This window comes from Notamacropus eugenii, chromosome 2, assembly GCF_028372415.1.
Source record: "Notamacropus eugenii isolate mMacEug1 chromosome 2, mMacEug1.pri_v2, whole genome shotgun sequence".
NCBI lineage: Eukaryota > Metazoa > Chordata > Mammalia > Diprotodontia > Macropodidae > Notamacropus > Notamacropus eugenii.
In genome coordinates, this window is record NC_092873.1 from 510,345,113 (window position 1) to 510,367,191 (window position 22,079).

The 22,079-nt window shown below is 42.8% G+C and overlaps 1 protein-coding gene across 3 annotated transcripts in view; it reads right to left on the minus strand.

The window, feature by feature from the left end:
* BEND5 (BEN domain containing 5) overlaps window positions 1–22,079 on the minus strand; it is a 906,797-nt gene that overhangs the window by 808,399 nt on the left and 76,319 nt on the right. For all 3 annotated transcript variants that reach the window (XM_072649372.1, XM_072649371.1, XM_072649373.1), the window contains exon 2: window positions 16,372–16,494. In XM_072649372.1, the coding sequence (XP_072505473.1) occupies window positions 16,372–16,494 (123 nt within the window). The remainder of the gene's footprint in view (window positions 1–16,371; window positions 16,495–22,079) is intronic.

Below are 22,079 nucleotides of genomic sequence, written 5' to 3' on the forward strand. Positions count from 1 at the left end.
GCAGCCACAACACACACAACATTTATCGATTAAGTTCGCCATCTTATATGGTCACAGTTTACGGTGTCCCCCAAAATTACAAGAGTAACATCAATGATCACTGATCACTATAATAGATACAATAAAATTTTGTGAGAATTACCAAAATATAATACAGAGACAAAATGTGAGTATGTGCAGTTGGAAAAAAAAATGGTGCTGATAGACTTGCTAAATGCAAGATTATCACAAACCTTCAATTTATAAAAAACACAGTATCTGTGAAGTACAATAAAATGAAGTATACCTGTTCCAACACAGAAGTCAAGAATACATACAAAAGAAAAACATAAGTGAGAAACAATAAGGGACTAAACAAGGTTAGACTGTTTACATTCTAATATGGAGAGATGATACACCTAGATTTAAAAACTCTATCATCAGGGGCCACGTTGTTCAGTCATTCAGTCATGTCCAATTCTTTGTGACCTCCATGAACCATAGCATACCATTAGTGTCCACGGGGTTTTCTTGGCAAAGATACTGGTTAGCCATTTCCTTCTCCAGTGGATTAAGGGACCATAGAGGGAGCCTAATTAAACAGAGGGTCTGGAAATGACTCTGTTATGTTCTGAAAATCTCAAAAGAAAGGAAAGGGCAGGGAAAAGGGACAACAAACCAGAAGGGAGAAGAAGAGCAAAAATGATGTGACATAAATGAGGCATACCAAGAGGAGCTGATACAACAAGGATGGCAGCAGGGAAGGCGGGCGATATGCTGAAACCTTGCTTTCACCTGAACTGATTAAGGGAGGCAGGAATACACACGCACACCCACAAAAGAGATGGGTACGGAAATACACCTTACTCAAAAAGGAAATAGGAGCAAAAGATGCTAAGGGAAAAGGGGAGGGGGAATGAAAGGGAAAGAAGATTAAGGTAGGTATTAGTCAGAAGCAAAAGAAACTACTGTGTTGGGGGGGCAGAGAGAAAAATTTAAGTGATTAACATGTCAGGAAATACACAGCAATGATAATTGTGAACAGGAATAAGACATACTCATCTATAAAACAGAAGAGAATTACAGAATAAATTAGAAACCAGAATCCAACAGCATGATGTTCACAAGGTTGTGTTTCTCTTTCATTTGCAAAGAGGACCATGACATCATGGAAATGATGACAAGATTGGTAGTTGACTTTGATTTGAGTGAGAGAGGGCTGTGCAAGGTCACCAGCCTCTCCAGAGTCATCTCAGTTCAGTGGCCAGATATTCACCAGGATGGGTTGAGATGGCCCAGGATGTAATGGGAGACTCTGGCTCTTTTAGGTCTTTTCAGGTACTCACTTAGAGTGAGGTAACACCCATTCAAGTGAATAGACCTCTTCAGGAAGGGAGTCAAGGGATGGCCCCTTTAATTAGAAAAGAAAAAAGAAAAAATCAAGCTGGGAGGGGAAGACCCTCAGGGTTGCTGTTCCAAAGAGAAACAGTTAAGAAAAAGATCCCCACAGTGTTAAAATAAGGGGTTTCAGCAGAATCTTTATTAGATTCAGAATTTTATATTTCACCTGAAATAAAAAAGACAAGGGTAAACAAAAACAAAAACAAAAAGCAAAAATAGACCAAATTAAGATAGAAAAACAGGGAAATTACATTTTGTTGAAAAGTATCAAAGACAGTGAACTAATATCAATATTAAACATGTATGCACTGAATGAAAGTGTCTAAATAATTAAAAGTAAAATGGATTACAGAAAGAATTAAGAAGCAAAACTATACAAGAAGGGGGCCTCAATTTACCCTTCTCAGACCTAGATAAATCAAACCAAAAAATAAACAAGAAAGAAGTTAAGATCTGAATAGAATTTTAGAAAAAAAATAGATATGATAGATATTGAATGGGAAAATGAAAGAATGTATTATTTTTCAACTGTGTGAGACAACTTCACAAAAATTCACCATGTATTAGAGCATAAAACTTCATAAATATAGACAAGCAGAAATATTCAATGCATTTGCAATGATATAATGCAATAAAAATGACATTCAATAAAAAGTTTTTTAAGTAAAGATTAAAAATTAATTGGAAACTAAACAATCTGAAAGAATGGGTGGTTCAAACTATAAATTATAGAAATGATCAATAATTTCATTAAATATAGTAAAAACAATGCGACAACATAGTGACAACAATGAGACAACAACAAAACGTGTGAGATGCAGTCAAAGTAGTACTTAAAGGAAAGTTAATATCTCTAAACTGCTTCATCAATAAGAGAAAAAGTAGATCAATGAATTGGGCATGCAACTAAAGAAAACTAAAAAACCAATAAATTAAAAACCCCAAATGAAATACAAAATGACAATACTGAAAAATCAAAAGAGGAACTTAAAAAATTGAAAGAAAAAATTTAATTAGTAAGTAAAACTAGAAATGACTGCTTTGAAAAAATTAAAAATAAATAAACTATTAGCTAGATTGATTTTTTAAAAAAGAAAACCAAATTATTAGCATCAAAAATGAAAAAATGTGAATTAAGAACTAATGAAGAAGATATAAAAACAATTATTTGGAGCTTTGCACCCAATTATATGCCAATAAAATTGAAAATCTAAATGAAGTAGAGAAACATTCACAAAAGTATAAATTGCCTAGATTAATAGAATAGGAAAGAGAACACATACAATGATCCTAGGAAAAAAACAATTAAACAAGTCATAAATGGACTTCTAAAGAAAAAACTACAACCACCAGATAGATTTACAAGCAATTTCTATGAAACATTTAAAGAACAATTAATTTCAATACTACATAAACTCTCTGGAAAAAATAAAGAAATGGTCCTACCAAATTCTTTCTATGACACAAATAAAGCCATGATACCTCTACTAGTGAGTGTCAAAACTAAAAAAGAAAACTATAGACCAATATTCTTAATGAATATTGATAAAAAATTTTAAATTAAATATTAACTAAGAGACTACAGCAATATATCAGAAAGATTATACACTATCAGCAAGTATGCTAGGCTGGTTCAATATCAGGAAAATTATAAGTGTAGTTGAGCACATCAATAACAAAAACAACAAAAATCATAAGATTATTTAAATGCAGGAAAAGTTTTTGACAAAATAAAATACCCATTAAAGTTTTAAAATACTAGAAAGTACAGGAATAAATTGAAATTTAAAATACTAAAGATTTCCGTGGAGAGGAACAAATCTATTGAAAATCAAGAGTTAGAATTATCCGAATAAGAATAAGCTAGAAATCTTTCCAATAAGATCAAGGGTGAAGGAAGAATTTCCATTATCACTATTACTATTCAATATTGTACTATAAATGCTAAATACTGAAATAAGAAGAGAAAATTATATGAAAAGAACAAACATAGGCAATGAGGTAATGAAATTATTACCTTTTTTTAGGAATTTTTGTTTTTCTATTTTTTTAATTGATCTATTTGTTTTCAGTTTTCTACAATCACTTCCATACATCTTATATTTTTCTCCCTCCCTTCTCCTCCACACCCCCTCCGTCCCCAAGACAGCATGCAATCTTATACAGGTTCTACGATACATTCTTGACCACCACCTCCCACAGTCTTCCCTTCCTTCTTTCCAGCCCCTTCCCTTTTACCCTCCTATACTCTTACGACTTCTTCCCTCCCCTTTCTTTCCCCCTTCTCCTCCTACTGCCTATAGAGCTAGTTAGATTTATATACTTAAGTTTGTTGTTCCCTCCTTGAAACAAATCAGATGAGAGTACCTCTCAAACAATGCTCATCTCCCTCCCCTCTTTCCATCTACTATAATTTTGTACTTCTTCCTGTGATGTAATTTATCATTTTCTGCTTCCTCCTTTTCACATCTCCTGTTACGATCCCTTCTCACCCTTAAATCACATTTTTATCATCACATCATTTACTTTATACCCATTCCCCCTAACTATGCATATCCCTTTTATATTTCATAATAGATATACAATTCTCAAGATTAACAAGTATCATCTTCCCTTACAGGGAGGTAAACAGTTTGTCCATATTGAGTAACAAGTTTTTCTTTTCCCATTTACCTTTTTATGCCTCTTTTTAGACCTGCATTTGATGATCGAATTTTCTATTGAGTTCTGGCCTTTTTATCAGGAAGGTCTGGAAATCTCTTATTTCATTAAATCCCCATCTCCTTGCCTGAAATGTTATGCTGAACTCTTCTGGGTAATTGATCCTTGGTTGTAGTCCTAGATCCTTTGCCTTACAGAATATCATATTCCAATTCCTTCCCAGATCCCTTGCCTTACAGAATATCATATTCCAATTCTTTCAATCTTTTAATGTAGAAGCTGCAAGGTCCTGTGTGATCCTGACTGTAGCTCCTTGATATTTTCATGGTTTCTTCCTGGCTGCCTGTAGTACTTTCTCCTTCACTTAATAGTTCCAGAATTTCGCAACAATATTTCTTGGTGTTTTTAGTTTGGGATCCCTTTCAGGAAGTGAATGGTGGATTCTTCTGATGACTATTTTGCCCTCTGGCTCCAGCATTTCAGGGCAGTTTTCCTTGATGATTTCTTGGAAGATATTGTCTAGGCTCCTTTTTTTCATCATGACTTTCTGGTAGGCCAATAATTCTTAAATTTTCTCTCCTAGATCTATTTTCCAGGTCAGTTGTTTTTCCAATTAGATATTTTACATTTTCTTCTATCTTTTCATTCTTTAGATTTTGTTTGCTTCTTGATGTCTCATAGAGTAATTAGCTTCTATTTGCCTAATTCTAATTTTTATCAAATTGCTTTCTTCAGTTAACTTTTGCACCTCCTTTTCCATCTGTCCAATTATTCCTTTCAAGGAATTATTTTCTCCAGTTAATTTTTGTACTTCCTTTTTCATTTGTTCAATTTTCCTTTTTAAAGTGCTGTTCTCTTCGGTGAATTCTTTTTTCATACTTTTAAAATTCTTGGCCAGTTTTTCTTCTATTTCCTTCTTCAGCTCTTCCAAAAGTGCTCTTTGTGCATGTAACCAGTTCATAGTGCCTTCTGAAGTTTCAAATAGAAGTACAGTCTCAATACTGACCTCTTTGGCCCAAAGGGCTACAAAAATGTGCATACCCTTTGACCCAGCAATATCGCTACTAGGACTATATCCCCAAGAGATCATAAAAATGGGAAAGGGTCCCACATGTACAAAAATATTTATAGCAGCACTCTATGTAGTTGCCAAAAACTGGAAGTCAAGGGGATGTCCATCAATTGGGGAATGGCTGAATAAATTATGGTATATGAATGTAATGGAGTACTATTGTGCCATAAGAAATGATGAACAAGAAGACTTCAGAGAGGCCTGGAAGGACTTATATGACCTGATGCTGAGTGAAAGGAGCAGAACCAGGAGAACTTTATGCACAGCAACAACCACAGTGTGTGAGAGTTTTTTCTGGTAGACTTAGATTTTTGTAATAACACAAGAACTTCTTACCAAAAAAAAAAAAAAAATCCCAATGGAGGATCTCAAGGCAAAATGCCTGCCACACTCAGAGAGAGAAATATAGAAGTCACTCACATATTGTAGCAGATCATGTTTGTGTATGTGTATGTGTTTGTGTATCATGTTCTGATTTGTTATACGATTTCTTTCATTTATCTTAGTCTGACTACATAGCATGACTATAGTGAAAATATACTCAATAGGAAAGTATATGTAGAATCTATACAGAATTGTATGCAGTCGTGGGGAGGGAGGGGGGGAGTGGGGGGTAGGTGGGGGGGATAAAATCACAATTGTATGGCAGTGATTGTTAAACATTACAAAATAAAAAAAAAAAATACTGACCTCTTTGGTATTCGTGTTTTGGTCCTTGTCCCCATAGAAAGATTCTATGATCTTTTCCTTCCTGCTTTGCTTCTTACTCATGATGATGAGGCTTTGTGTACTGTGGCCTCTGATTCTTTCAGCTAGAAGCTAAAGAACCTAGTGCTGAGCTGGCTGGTGTGAGAAAGCAGGGGTCAGGTGAAGTCCTTTTTGCATTTCCCCAGATTAGTCCTGGAGCTTATTGTTAAGTGTGGGGGAGGGGTGGTCTGGTCACCAGAGATCTCCTCAGCTGAGCTAGAGAAAAAGTAAGCTCAGAGGTTGGTGATCCTAGCTGCCCCATTGTCTTTCTGTTTCCTCTGGAGTACTGAGGCATGCCTGGGGTCCTGGTGTTGGTGGTTGTGAGGCTCCACCCCCCTGGAGCTCTGAATTTCCTCCTGGTTTGCTGAGATGGGGCTGTCTGGGATAGCTCCAGTCCTCTACCACAGCAAGAGGGATCCTCCTTAGTGATTTTCCCAGCCTCATGTGCTACGAGACTATTTTCCCCTTCTGCTGATCCCACTGATCCAGGTTTTTTCCAGGGAAATATTTTATGGGTTCTTTCAAGGTCAAGAAGGGGAGGGGGAGAGAGCCATCACTCTGCCATTTTGGCTCTTGGAAGTTCAAGTAGGTGACTTACAGACATTTAATCTGCAGGCTGATAGTCTCAGGAGCAGCTGCTACAGATACCTGGGGCACCATGTCTCTTACTTGCTCAAGTCTGCTGACTCCCATCCTGGCCTGCTATTGTGCCATGCTGCCACTGCCTCAGATCACCCCGGGGCTTTCCTGCTTGGCTCTGCCACAGCAGGGACACGCTGTGCTATGTGCTGTATGCTCCTCCATCCCCACAGAACAGATCTTTCCTGTCGACCTTCCAGTCTGTCCTGGTCTGCCACAGTCTGTCTCTTATTGGATTCTGCACCTCCAAAATTTGGTCAGATTCTCTTTTTGGAGGTATCTGAAGGAGTTTGTCTAAGAGCTTAGGTGAGTAGTTGCTCTCACTCCACCATCTTGGCTCTACTCCTCTCTAGATATACATTCTTATTAAAAACATTTTCTTCTATTTTTTTCATTCTTTAGATTCTGTTTGACTGATTCTTGATGTGTCATAGAGTCATTAGTTTCTACTTGCCCAATTCTAATTTTTAATAGGTTGTTTTTTTCAGTTAACTTTTGCATCTCCTTTTCCATATGTCCAATTGTTCCTTTTAAGGAGCTATTTTCTCCAGTTTGCTTTTGTACTTTCTTTTCCACTTGTCCAATTTTCCCAGTTAGGTTTTGTGCTTCCTTTTCCATTTGCCTATTTTTCCTTTTAAATTCTTCCATGATTTATTTTTTCATATTTTTAAAATCATTGGTCAATTTTTCTTCTACTTCTCTAATTTGACTTTTAAAATCCTTCTTGAGCTCTTCCAAAAGGCTCTTTGGGCTTGAGACCAGTTCATATTCCCTTTCTTAGTTTCAGATGGCCCTTGTCCCCATAGAAAGATTCTATGGTCTTTTCTTTTCTGGTTTGCTTCTTGCTCATGATGATCACCCTTTTCCTGGCTTTTAAAGAGCATTTCTGCTTCTGGGGCACAGGGGGCTCTGTCCCATGGTTCTTGTGCTTAGAACTTGAAGCTTTGTGTATTGTGACCTCTGGTTCTTTCAAGCAGAAGCTAAAATGCTGCAGCCTGCCTAGTGCTGAGCTGGCTGGTGTGCCAAAGCAGAGGCCAAGTGAAGTCTTTCTGAGTTTCCCTGGAGTTACCCTGGAGTCCACTGTGCTAAATGTGGGGAGGGGTGGTCTGGTTACAGGACATCTCCTCTCCTGAGCTACAGCATAAGCAAGCTCAATGGTTGGTGAACTACATCTGCACTAGAGTCTTCCCAATTCCCCTGGCTGTGCTGAGGCACACCTGGGGTCTGGTGTTGGCGATTACAGGCTCCACCCTCTGAGGCTCAGGATCTCCTCCCAGTTTGTTGAGGTGGGGCTGTCCAGGACAGCTGTGATCCTACACTGGTCCCCTTCAGCGACAGCAAGAGGGACTCCCCTTTGCAATTTTCCTATCCTCATGGACTAAAAGACTGTTTACTCCTTTGACTGATGCCACTGTTCCAGGATTTTTCCTGGGGAAATAGTTTCTGGATTTTTCAAGGTCAACAAGGGGAGGCAGATAGCATTTACAGATCACTCTGCCATCTTGGCTACCAGAAATGAAACTATTACCTTTTGCAGATAATATGATGGCTTAGATAACTTTAGAGAGCAAAATATATAGCTAATTTTTTAAAAATTAGCAACTTCAGCAAATTTGCAAGATATAAAATAAACCCACAAAAATCATCAGGATTTCTATAAATTGCAAACAAAATCCAGCTTGAAAAGATAGAAAGAAAAATTCCATTGAAAATAACTACAGACATTAGAAACTACTTGGGAGTCTACCTGTCAAGATACAGAGGAACAATATGAACACAAGAGCAAAACACTCCACTTAAATACTGGTCTAAATAAATAACTGCTCATGGTTAAAGCCAAACCAATATAATAAAAATATAATACTACTTAAATTAATTTACTTACTCAGTTCCATACAGAACTATCAAAGGATTACTTTATAGAGCAGGAAAAAAATAATAAAATTCACCTGAAAGAACAAAAAGTCAAGAATATCAAGAGAATCATTCAAAAAATGCTAAGGAAGAGGACTAGCAGTACCAGATCCCTACATAGACTACAAAGATGTCATTGTTACTGGCTAAGAAACAGAGCAGTTGATCAGTAGAATTGATCAGGTACACAATATTACAGAAGCAAATAAGTACAACTTTGCATTTGATAAAAGATTCCAGAAATTGGGCAAGAGTGCATTATTCAATCAAAGCTATTAGGAAAACTAGAAAATTGTTGGGCAGTAACTGGGTGCAGACAAACATCTGGATAGGCTGGAGACATAGAACAGAAATACAAGGCACAATGCATGGGGAACACTCCAGTATGCCAGGAAAGGCTATGCACTAAGTCTTGACCTAGGAAGTCCTTTGGGGCACCCCCAGACCCACATATGGGCACTGTGATAGGGACAGGTGCCACATGGCAGCTTTGTAGCCCACTCCATAGTCCGGAGTCACAGAGCCAGGGAGGAGTAAGAAAGGGACCTACACACAGCAAAGGTATTCCCAACTAGGAAGACCCTCAGTGGTACATGAAGAAAGGAGGACATTCAGAAGCCAGCCGTACTAGCAGTGGTATGGCACAAGCCTCAGGTACAAAGAAGGGTCTCCCTTCCAATGTCTAGCCCAGAGGAATGTCTAGTTGCAGGGGAATAACCAGGTGAGAGCTATAATTCTGCTGTCCAATGATATCATTGGGGTGGAAGGCACAAGTCAGGACCCTCTATCTGCTAGGTCCAGGTTCTCTCCAAGCCCTGATATATACCCCTTCCCTGTGCTGAAATGATCAGCATGGATGCTTCTCAGCAAATCTTGTTCCTAGTGTCCACAGACCCCTAGGTCCAACTCCCTATGATGCCCTGGGCTAGAAAAATGACTCAATGTTCATTTTTTTCTTGGAGTGATGGATCAGGACTTAGTGTGGGATATTCTTATAGCTCTGTATGGAGGAGCTGAGTGGGGAGGAGTGCTCGACTTCTGGCTCCTCCATCTTTGTGGCTCCAGTTGGTGCTTCTGGCACTCCTGATCACTTGGGCTCCCTGTGAAATCCTTTTAAGAAGGAGCCCCCTGCCCATTTCTTTTCCATTTCTTCCTTCAGGTCAGCTCAGTGGCTTCCTCCAGCCTGAAGCCACCCCTGGTCTCCTCCACTGATGGTGATCTTTGTCCCATCAGACAGCATGGCTCTGGGCAAGGGACTCTCCCTGGCATCTTCCTGCTGTCCTCTGGCTTGCACACTGGACGCTCCCTTTCTCCTTACATTGCGAGCTCCAGGAGCGAAGTTGTCTCTATTGTTATACTCCCAATACCAGTACAGGTTAGAACCCAGGCATGTTTAATGAACTCAAACTGTTACCTGGGATGTACATGCTTCTGTCTTCTTGAAAATAGTTACCAAAAAATCAATCAATATCGAAAAACACTCTGCCCTTCACATTTTGTCTATATGAAAGGAACAAAAGCCACATACTGAGAAGACATTCATTAGTGCATATGGGGTGAGCATTTGTTTCGTAATGTGGAAATTGGATCTGCCCTATGCAATGTCACACCCAACACATTTGTTTGAAACCAGTATGTTCTGCCATCTTTAGGGGGTATTTCCCAAGGAAACTCCTTGGGATGAATCTGTAAGTGATGAAGAATGGCACTGCCTGCTCCCTCCATCACTGCACCAGGTACAGTCTACGCAAAGCTCTGGGGGGCTGAGGCAGACAGGGGGTCCTGGGTGGCGTTAGCCAAAGGTGAGGCTCATCTGGACCTGATATGGTATGGAGACCAAGCCCTTCATTTCACAGAAGAGAAAACTGAGGCCCAGGAAAACAAATTGACTAGCCTCAGATGACCCAAATGGTGAGGGGCAGAACTGGGATGTCCCAATCCAATGCTCCTTCCTCCATCCTCTAGGTCTGGGTCCATCTCACTCTCTGGAGGTTCTCAGCCACATTAGAGGCCTGTGTTCCCCTGTAGGCTAGCTCTCACTGGCATACAGGACCAGCCCCCTCCACTGTGCCACCCACCACTTCTACTATTCTTATTGGCTTTCTCAAGAGCATGCTCGCCTATGGCACCAGAAATGACCACAATCATCCAAATGAGGCCTAACAAGAACAAGGCAAAGAACGCTGGCTCCTCCTTATTCCTGGAAACTACATTTCTCCTGATGCAACCCAAGACTAGCTTAGTTTTTTCTGGCTGTTCACTCATGTTGAGCTGCTGACAATTAAAACCTCTCAACATTTTTTTAGACAAACCACTGGTGAGCCACACTTCTCTTCCATCTTCTATATGGGAAACTGATATTTTGTACTCCAGTGAAAGGCACTATATTTGTACGTTTGGAATTTCAACTCATGCTCTAGACAGAGCCTTTCAAGATCTTTCTGGATTATGACTGTAGCATCCAGTGTGCTATCTCTCCCTTGCAGATCTATGTCATCAGCAAACTTGACAAGTGTGCCATCTCTGCTGTTATCCAAGTCACTAGAAAAAGATCAAATGCAACAATTCCCCTGATTATCCATCCAGCCTTAGTTCCTATGCTGAGATCCAGTCTCACATCACTAACTGCCTAGTAGCTTTTCAAATGACTGCTCCTTAGACATCTCCAATTCCATTCTAAAAGAGAACTCCTGTCCTCTTCCCTCCTGCCCCAGGTTCTGGCCCTCACCAGATCAGACATGAATTGTTGCCTTGGCCTCTCATGGGGTCTGCCTTCTCTAGCCCATCATCCATGTGGCTACCAAGTGTTGTTCCTCTAGTTCAGGTCACCAATCACTCCATGGCTGAGGCAGCTCTAGTGGTTCCCTCTAATATCAAAGACACAGACCTGGGCTTGTCAGGGATGGCTCCAGACAGTCTGGCTTCCTCTCACCTTCCCAACTTCTCCATGCCTGGCTGTCCCCTAGTCCTGGGGCACTATCTGCCCCTCCCTCCACCCCTGCCTCTTAGAATCCCTTCTTTCTTTTACTTCCACCCTCTACACAAAGCCTTCCAGCCCCAACAAAGGTTCTCATTTTGTGCCAGCATCTTGTATATTCTTAAGTATGTATATGATGTCACCTCCAATAGAACGTAGGGTCGTAGTGGGCAGGGAGGGATCTCCTTTTGTCTCTGAATCCCCAGAACTGAGTACCTTATAAATGCCAGCTGACTGGCTCTGATTCCCTAGAGCAAGTATGCTGGAGGAAATCATCCCCAGGAAGGCCAGGCGACTGACCTCAGCTCGCATCCCCTCCTTTTTCTCCTTCTGGTTTACTGAGAGCCTCCTTAGATGTCTCTCTGTGGCATGGAAGGGAAACTGAGTTCTCAAAGGTTTTCCCAGGGGCATGCAAGGTCTGGCAGGATCGAACCAACAGAGAAGCTTTGAGTAGTAGCCTCACTTCACACAGGCAGGTTCATCTGAGAAGGAGCAGTCATGTGGCATTGAGGATCACTTTAGCCACAAAGACTCACAAAGGCTATATGCTGACAAGTGGGGAAGCTGAGATCTCGGGAAATGGAGGGCCATGGGGGACCTTCATGCATGTCTGGAGGTGGGGGAGGGGTGAAATACCACAATGTAGTATAGTTTGGTAATGACTAGCCTCTTCCTCCTGGGGGAAGATGTGCCTTCCTCAGCAGAAATCCTTCTGTCTTTGCTTGAAGCCCTGAAAGCTCACTGCTGATTTCATTGCTGCCAGAATAAGAATACCTCTCCACATAAAGGTATCATTCCTGGGGACCCTAACAATGGTCCCCACATAAATGGACCCAAAAATTCCAGTCAGAAGCAGGCATATTGGCTTCCCAGTCAAGTCAAGTTCAGCCACCAAGACATTTCCAAGGCTTGCTCTAGCCACTGCCCTCACTACTTTTGAACACTAAGCCTCAGTGTCCTCCTCTTTAAAGTGGGGCTAACAACACCCACACAACATCTTTCCCTCCATCACAAAGCTGATACAGAAGGGGAACTGCATTATCGGGGATGGGGCTGAGAACAGGTGTGGGAGTGGCTTCTCTCTGCAACCTTTTCTGTGTTAAATCAAGACTGAAAATCGGCATGCTCCCTCTCCATGAAAAGGCAATCTGAATGGTCTACATCACCAAAAAGACATTGGTCACTACTGCATATTTTCCATTCAAAAGGACTAACAGTTTTTATTGGTAAAAGGTTGAAAAATGTAATTTCATTGTTTTGAAATTGGAAGCAAACCCCAACACACGTCTTCATTTCCCAGACTCGTTTCTTGGTATATTTATTTCTCATGAAACAATGAGTTTCTGTGCTTCACCAATTGATTTGGACCTCCACTCTCCTGCCACTTCCTCATGGCTTAGGGATACACCAAATCCATTGCTGGGGGATAGGGGTGCAAGAACAGTGGCCCCCCCAAGCTCCTACCACTCAGCCTGAGGCAGTATTCCTATGCACCTGCTGCATTGCTTAACCAGAATTCCTAGATGCATGCATCATAAATTGATCTAACGGATTTTGTGTTTCCACTTTAAAGATTTTCCCTGCAAAAATCTGAAATCATTTTTTCCATTTCCTAAAACTCCTTCGTGCAGGATGTTAGCAAGCCCCATTGCTTACTCTTCTCTGCCTCTCACATGTGAAGCATGTTGGGGGGAACACAAAGAGGACCTGGCCCAAAGTCTCAACTAATGTTTATGACCTGTGTCAGGAGCTCACTCCCTCTGGACTCAGTATCCTCAGTGAAATGATCACCCTGGCACGTCCACATTTCTCTGAAGATCTAAAGCACTAAGAAATGTGCCTGCTTGTGAGTCAAATCAGCAGAGGGGGTGTGGGATATGTGGGACACAGGGGCCATGTATGAAGTGCTGGTTCCAGGCTTTAGGCTAAGCACTGGGGATACAGATACAAACAAACCAAGTCAGTCCCTGGCCTTGGTGGAGGGAGAAGAAAAGGGTGAGGGGGGATGGATATGGTGTGGAAAGTGACTAATCCAGGCAGAGATGCTCAGAGACCCACCAAAGCCAAGGGTGCCAGGGTTCTGGTACAGGGACAAGATGACGGCCAATATGGACTGAAAAATTCTCAGTCGTAGCTGCACGACAAGCAATCCTCAGTCTCCGAGGTCCTCCAGTAGCTCTGGCTCTTCAAGGAGCACCTTCCCCCATGGGCCAAAGGGGAAACGGGAAACCCCAGCCCATCCAGAAGCGGGGGGGTGGCCTAGGAAGGGTGCCGAGGGTCTCTGGGAGGCAGAGCCATAGGGAAGCCAAGAACCAGGCCCCTGGCTTTCTTTGTCACCAGGACAGCCAACAATCAGTATCCAGAGCCTGCAAGAAGTCAGAACTGCATTGAAGGCTGCTGGGCAGGCTAAGGTCTAGCCTCCATTCTTCTGCAGGCCCAGGTGCTCTAGCAAAACATGAAGCCAGGTGGGTTTTGTGGGCTTCTGAATTGCAGGTGATGCTGAACTCCGAGGAAGGCAGGGGATCTGGGCAAGAGACTGCCCTAGGACCTTCCTCTTCCTCCAGATATGAACAACACTTAGCGCTGTCTGGCACATACTCAGTGCTTAATTAATGCTTACTGACTAACTCACTGACTGCCTACAGCATGGGCAACCACGTTCTACAGGGAGAAAGAGAAGGCCAAATTTGCAGACCTTCTAATATTAAAGAAAAGAAAGTTAAGGAGTGGGTTTGATCACCTTAAATTTACTCCTTCTGTCTCAAGTACAGCACAGACTGACCACTCCTTTCCTGGATCAACATCATATCCCATGTAAAGAGGTATACCTATGACGTTTAAAAAGTTCAAGAGACATAATTTCTGAGTAACTAATCATTTTATTAATAAGGCTAGCATATTATTAATAAAACAGGTCAGTAGCACTCTTAAATGCCAAAGGCTCTCATGACAGTGGGCTGACAGCTTATCTGCTCTTGGAAGAATGGGTGCTCCTGATGGTGGCAATAAACTCTGATTGGTTAACAATTAACAAAAAAGGAATATTACAATGAGAAGTGGACCTTTTCTGATGAAGACATGGAGGTGTAACTTTGATTATGTTACTGACTTCTAAATGATCCACCATCTCAGGAAATCTAATCAAAGAATTTATTCCCACACAAACCTGACTAGAACACAACCAGCAAAAATTCACCTCAATTAGATTCCCTGTAAGATTGGCTGGGGGATCTGATCATGCTGGAGGAGAAAGTTAGTTCAGAATGAATAGAGTGCTTGACATGGAGTCAGGAAGACCTGAGTTCAAATCCAGACTTGGTTGCTTAGCTCTTTAAGGGTAAGAACTGTCTCATTCTTGTCTTTGTATTTCCAATATCTAGCACAAGGTTGGATGGTTGGATGGATGGATGGATATGATGGATGCACTGTAGAGTCAGCTAGACAAGATGTCAACACAACTGAAATACAGGACAAATAATACAACATACAACATAATACAACACCATGAGTGGTCAAAGGAGAATGTGGCCAGATTCTGTCATCACAGAGGAGAAAACCTGTTGCAAAAGACTGAACAAACACACACCATGGTCCAGTCCAGGGGCCTTGTCTTTCCCTGCTCTTGGAGATTTCTCAGTAGCATCTGATGCCACTGACCCCTCCCCTTCTAGACATCTCCCCTCCTCTGAGCATTTCTATAAGAATTCATTCTTTAAGTTTTCATCCAACCCTTCTGGAGGTGTCTTCTCCATCTTCTTTACCAGGTACCCCTCCTCCTGCCTTCTAAAAGTGCAGGTAAAGCACAATTCAGTACTGTCTTTGAGAATTACTGAATGTAACCAATGTTGACTAGGCACCTACTATGTGCATGGCCCATGCTCAACATTGGGGAAACCAAGAGAGGTGACTGACTGCTTCCTATTAGGCAGGTAAGCCAGCTGAGCTGAAACAGTCAGATACCTGGAGGGAGGAGGCATCTTGGGCCTCCATGCAGACCCTGAGGGGGACAGCTCAGAATGAAGCCAAGAGCCTTCAGAAGAGAAGGCCTCTCCAGACCACAAGGTGTGCTTCCAGCCTGGATCCCACAGCTGTCATGGAAGGGAAAAGTTCTTTCCCCTTGGAGGTGGGTTGGGGGGAGGGGGAACCTACATTTCTTGACACCACTAACATCAACTGCCACTAACAAGCAGGTAATTCCAAGAACCCTGGAAGTGGCAGCATCCCCTAGACTAGAGGTGATGAACAATGTGCCTTCCCCAAATGTAAATGGGAAATATTTAACAAAACAAATAAAAATGCAATAGAACACAGATAATGTTAATATGTAGTTTTCTAAGTCCACACACAACCATGGGATCTCAAGTAGGGTTTGGCAGCTTTGTTTTCATTTGAGTTTGACACCACAGCACCACTGGTGCTGCTTCCAGCTCAGCACCCACAGCAGCCATCTTCCCAGGAAATAACTGGTCTGATTCTACTTTCTCTCCTATTGAGACCCAGACAAGAAAATGCTCTCCACCATGGTCTTTGGCACCTTGGACAGTTCAGAGTCTGAAACTATATGATTCTCTTAGTGGATGTGACACTCAAGGAGAGGCCACTGAACCGCAATGATCAGGGACTTTTCATTTGACTTGAAGCTGATACTCCCCATGCGACAATGAGCTCCTTGAGAGCAAGGACCATCTGCCTTTTCTAGCTATACTCTCAGGGCTTACTCTGGGCCTTGGCACAGTCAGGGCTTAATAGAGGCTTTGCCCTTCATGGCTCAGTCTGGACCTCAAGAGCTAGCACCGTAAGGGGAAGAGGGCGTGGGCAACTAAGGCATGTTTATGCCACCGTTTTCCAACATTTGCCCATTATTTCTTCTCCACTAATTTTTCTAAGGATCAGGGTGATTGTGTAAAGTGTTCAACATGGCACACCACTTCAGAAAGGCCAACAGGAAGGCCATTCTCTCTGCAATGGGGTGGGTACTCACCACTCTCAAAACAGGCATCAAAGATCAAGTGGCCCTTCTTGGGAGGCCCATAATAGCCGGCCGGGACAGCAGCAAATTTGCTCACATTCCCCGCGATGATTTCATCCGTTCCAATGTCATTGCCTGCAAACACCAAGATGTAAATGAATACTTCTGAATTCAACACACACAGAAGCAGAACAAGCTTCGTAATATTAATAGGGTGGGGTTTTTTCCTTTGTTTCATGGATTAAAACAAAGAAAAGAAGTCTGCACCTCAGCAGCAAATTTTAGGGAGAACATGGAAGCAGGTGCCTGTCTCAGTTCTCTCTCACTCCAGTACATCCTCCAGTCAGTCACTAACATGATTTTCCTATAATGCAGGTCTGGTTAGGTCACCCTCCTACTCTATAAACTCCTGCAGCTCACTATTGCCTCCAGAAGCAGATACAAAATGCTCTTTGACCTTTAAAGCCCTTTCTGACCTGGCCCCCTCTGCCCTGGCCAGTCTTCTTATACCTAACTCCCCAACATGGACTCTCATCCAGTGAGCCCAGCCTCCATCTTTCAGCTGTGGGCATTCTCTAGGGCTATCCTCCATGCCTGAAACAATCTCACTCCTCTGCTTTGACCACTGACCTCCCTAGCTTCTTGTAAATCCCAACTAAAATCCCAGCCTTTACAGGAAGCTGTCCCCACCCCTCAATCCCAGTGCCCTCCCTCTGTTAGTGATTTCCTACCTATCCTACCTATACAAAGAACTTGCTTTGTATATATGTGTTTGCATGTTGTTTCCCCATTCAGTTGTAAGGTCCTTGAGGGCAGGAACTGTCTTTTGCCTCTTTTGTGTCCCCAGAACTTAAGAGTACCTGGCATATAGCAGGTGCTTCATAAATGTTTATTGATTGATTGACTGAAGACAGGCAGGCAGTGACAGGCTGATCTGCCCATCACTGGCAAGAACTCAAGGAGCACTGAGAACACAGATCCATTAGATTATTAATTATATTATATTAATTATATATTAATTTATCAATATATATTATTATTATTTCATACTTAGTCCTCACATATATAATAGCAAAACTTCCAAGAATCACAAAATATATGACCTCAGAAGTCACAATGAATAAATCAATCTGGCACTGTGTGCCAGGCATTGTGCACTGGGGCTACAAGAGAATGAAACAAGCCCTCAGCAATCTACTTCAACCTGTACCAAACACAAATGGTCTGTTTAGTCACTCAGTCACTGAAACAGGGATGGGAAGCTCACTACTTCCACTGCTGGTTCTCTCTGTAAGGAAGTTCTTCTTTGGGTTAAGGAGAAATCTTCCCTCCCTCACCTTTCCTCACTCCTGGTGGTACTGCCCAGTAGAGTAGGGATTACCCCCCTTCTCCATAACAATAACCCAAGAGTTTTGAAATCGTGACACTGCTCCCATGAAGGTGAGCCACCTGCTCTAAGTTCTCTCCATCCTTCCTCACAGGACACAGCTTCCAGACTCTTCACAATCCTAGAGACCCTCCCTCTGGGTACCTTCCATCTGTCACTGCTCATCTAACACATCACCCGGCCTGAGACAACCCCCAAGTCACAGAATCTGAGGTGGCAGGCTCCTCAGAGGCCTCAAATCCAGAAGCCTCTCTACCACACAGCTGCCCAGGGGTGGGTATCGAGACCAGGCTGGACAACCTCTGCATGCAAAATGTCCCACACCAGGACAGTCCTACTCCTTAGGAAGGTTTCCCTCAGACCAGGCCTCTGTGGGCCTCTTGGCCATCTCCACATATTATTCATAAGGATGGTTAATTAGCAGTTTGCTGAGAAACTTCTAGGGACTGGGGTGGGGGGGGGGAACCACAAGATGAGTAGGAGTCAGCCAGGTGATGAAACAGTCAAGGGGTGAATGAGGTCTTGGGCTGCCCAGGGAGAAGTAGAGGTGGCTTCTAAGAGTAAGGAGGTGAGAGTTTCTGAGTTCAGACCCAGGCCAGTCTGTCTGGGGCACCCCACAAGGGGCAATGACACAGCAAAGGGGCTTCAGGCTCTGCCATTTGAGGGAGCTTAAATCCATTAGGCATCTCTAGTCTAAAAAAGAGAAGAGCCAAGGCAGATAGGAGAGCTGTCCCCAAGCATCTGAAGGGTTGGCCCTGACTTTCTACTACTCCCCTTCTCCACATCAACCACACTGGCCAATATTTTATTTCCTACAGAAATCATCTCATCCCCTGGCTGTGCCTTCTTCACACTGGCCCAGTGCTATGCCTGCCTCAAGGTGAAGGCACCACTGGCTAGCATGTGCTCTTTGTCTGTCTCTCTCTCCCTCTGTCTCTGTCTCTTTCCCTTTGTCTCTGTCTCCCTCTCTGTCTCTGCCTCTCTCTGTCTCCCTCTGTCTCTGTCTCTCTCCCCTTCCCTCTCTCCCTCAACAGGTGACATGTGGAATGGGGGAAGTCATGAAGGTCCCACCTCAAGAAGTCTATAGTTCTCTGAAAGGGAGAGAAGAACACTAAGGGCCACCAGGAACCTTCATTAGACCATTCATTAGTTCCCCAACTTCATTAGTTGGGGAACACTGGGTTGGAATACTTTGAATATAGAACTTGGCAGAAGGAGACCTAGGACAACCAGCCAGATGTTGTTTTTCAGGTTTCTGTTTTTAGCACAAAAATGAAAATTTAGTTCAGGAATTCAAGTCTAAATTAGGAACAAGAATGCTGTTGTATATCATGAAAAATCATCTATGCAGATTTCACAAAGGCCAGAATAGTGTGTGCCTTCATGGGGCCTGACAGGGAGCAAGAGTCACCCCATACTAGAAAACTGGGCCCATCAGCCCTAGAAGCTTTTCACCAACCATCAATTAGGCCCCTTCCTTGGTAAAATGAGACCTTCTGACATGTCCATCACTAGTACCCTACACTTCAGTGGTTTTCTAGACCCAGTGGTCAACCTGGCAGCCAGCTGTAACCATGGCTTTGTCTTCATTCATGTGATAAAGACTTCCCCATGTTGGACAATGCTGTCATCATAGCAAAAGGTTATAAGTTATTAAAAGAGCGTCATTAAAACTGTGTGCCAAGGCTCCTTTCTTAGTCTGGGTCTTCCCAAATAATAACAACAATAAACAAAAACCTATATGGTTTTAATAAAGCACAGGGCTAATTACTCAAGGCAGCTCCACAAAGATGAGTACTTCCTTATTATAAAAAAGGAGATTGTCGGGCATTCTCAGAGGACGCTATAAACAGTTAAAATTTTTACCAAAATGCTTTTGAAACAAGCAGACTTCAAAAGTAAAGGCGAATAACAGCTATGTGGATCTGTTGAATGTAATTGAAAGTGGCTTATTTCTGCACAGAACCTATGAAATGGCTAAAACCCAACAGAAGAAATCAGAAGTTGCTCCACGGGTGATAGCCACATGAGCTCACCCAAGAACAAAGTGACGCAGCTGAGCCAAGCAGCCCTGTTTCTAGGATCAGAGGGTGTTATGATAGTGTACATGGTCTCAGGCAGCAGAAATGACAGAAAGGGGATCCTGGGAGACTCGGTTTTTATTGATCAGGGCAGATTAGGCAGTGAAATGATGGACGAGAGTGGGGTACGGTAGCAGGGAGCTGAGATTCAGCAGCTACCAGTCACCTAAAAAGACGCGGGTGGAGACCATGATACACCAGAAACTCACTGTGCTTTATAAACCCAAAGACAAAAATACAAATCACAAAATATCCTTAAGAATCCAACAAATTAAACTGTCCCAGAAACAAAGCAACATGACAGAGGGAGTTGCAACCCACAAGTACCTGAATAGAACATGGATCCACAACAAATTTAAGAACAATATTATTTAATAGATGTCAGCTTACCCTGCCAAATAGTAACAATCTCCAAACTACATAGACTCAAAAGCTTTCAAAAGAGACAAACCTGCTGGGAGAAGTTACAATCAGGTGGGAACAGGAGAAGGCACATCTGAGTCATCGTCCCATTTAAACTGCCCAGGGCAAGTCCTGACTCTCCACATCACATTCCCTATCTATAAAATGGCAGGTCTGGACTCAGTGGCCTCCGAGGTCTCACCCAGCTCTCAATCAAGGACCCTATGATCATGACAGTGTCTCAGGGAGTTCACAGAAAATGAATTTACATCCCAATCTGTTGTTGTTTCAGCAGTGCCCAATGACCCCATTTGGGATTTTCTTGGCAAAGATACTGGTTTGTCATTTCCTTTTCCAGCTCATTTTCCAGAGGAAACAGGAAAACAAGGTTCAGTGACTTGCCCAAGGTTACACAGCTAGTAAGTGTCTGAGACTGGATCTGAACTCAGGAAGATGAGTCTTCCTACCTCCAGGCACGGCATTCTATCCACTGTACCACCTAGCCACACTTTACATCCCTATACTCTCATTCAGTTACAACAAGCAGCCTCTTCATTCACCACAGAAATATAAAGAGCAAGGAACAAGACAGTGGTTTGTTCTTATGTCAAGTCAACAAGCATTTAATAAGCGTCTTTTTTGGGCCAGGCACTATATTAAGCACCAAGGATACAAAGAAGGGCATAAATCAGTCTCTGCTCTCAAGGAGCTCTAGTCTGAAGGGTGAGACATCGTGCAAACAACTACTTAGGAGACAGGTTAAGTGGGAGATGATCAACAGAGGGACAGCATGGTGAGGAAGGAGGGCTAGGAAAGGCTTCTTGAAGAAAGTAGAATTTGAGCAGCGATGTTAAGAAAGCCCAGGATACCAGGAAGTAGAGATGAGCAGCAGGGAGGGAAACCCAGGGCTGAGGGATGTCTGTGAAAATGTCCAGTTAAATGACAGAGTATCTCATGCCAGGGACAGCCAAAGGGACAGTGTCACTGGATCACAAGGTAAATAAGGAGAATGAGGTATAAGAAGAGGGGGCCAGGTTCTGAAGGCCTTCACATGCCAAACAGAGCACTTTGCACTTGATCCTGGAGGCAATAGGAGGTGACATTGGGCTTTACTGAACAGAGGAAGGACACAGTCGGAAATGTATTTTAGGAAAAATTGTTTTGGCCCCTGAATAGGGAGAGACTCGAGGAAGGCAGATCTCCCAGCAGCCATTGGGGGTACACCTCTAAATCACTGTCCACAATGGCACAACTCTTCACAGGTGTCCTTGTTTTCCCTCAAACCCTGCAGCATTGAATATTTTCCTTCCTGTTCATTTTGCCGCTGATGTGAGGGTATGAGGCAGAACTGCAAGGTTGTTTAAATTTGCATTTCTACAATGATTAGTGATACAAATGTCTTTCAATAGAATGGATTTCTTCCCCTATGCCAGTTTCCTCAGGTGAGGTAGTATCTTTCCCCTTCCATCTCCTGCCAGGCACTTCCATCTGTGCCAGCTCAGTCTCCCACCTGGGATGTAGAGAACCTCCGGTGCAAAGAGAAACCCCCCTCTTACTTCAGGCCTTCCCTCCCCTGCTGCTCCTATCCTTAGAGGGTAGAGGATGGTACCCACCACTCAATGATGAACATTCTCACACCTGCCCATACTCTTCCCATCCCCGTGACTCTGAACCCCTGTAGATCATCATCCAAACCTGACTTAACACCCTTGAGTACCTGATTCTTCCTTCCCATCCCCTTCAACCATCCAACCCTCAAGTTCCAACCAAATACCACCCAGGCTTTCTACTGTGCCCCTGCCCACTGTTCCATGTACAACAAACTTCCCTTAATCCTAAATCTTTTCCTC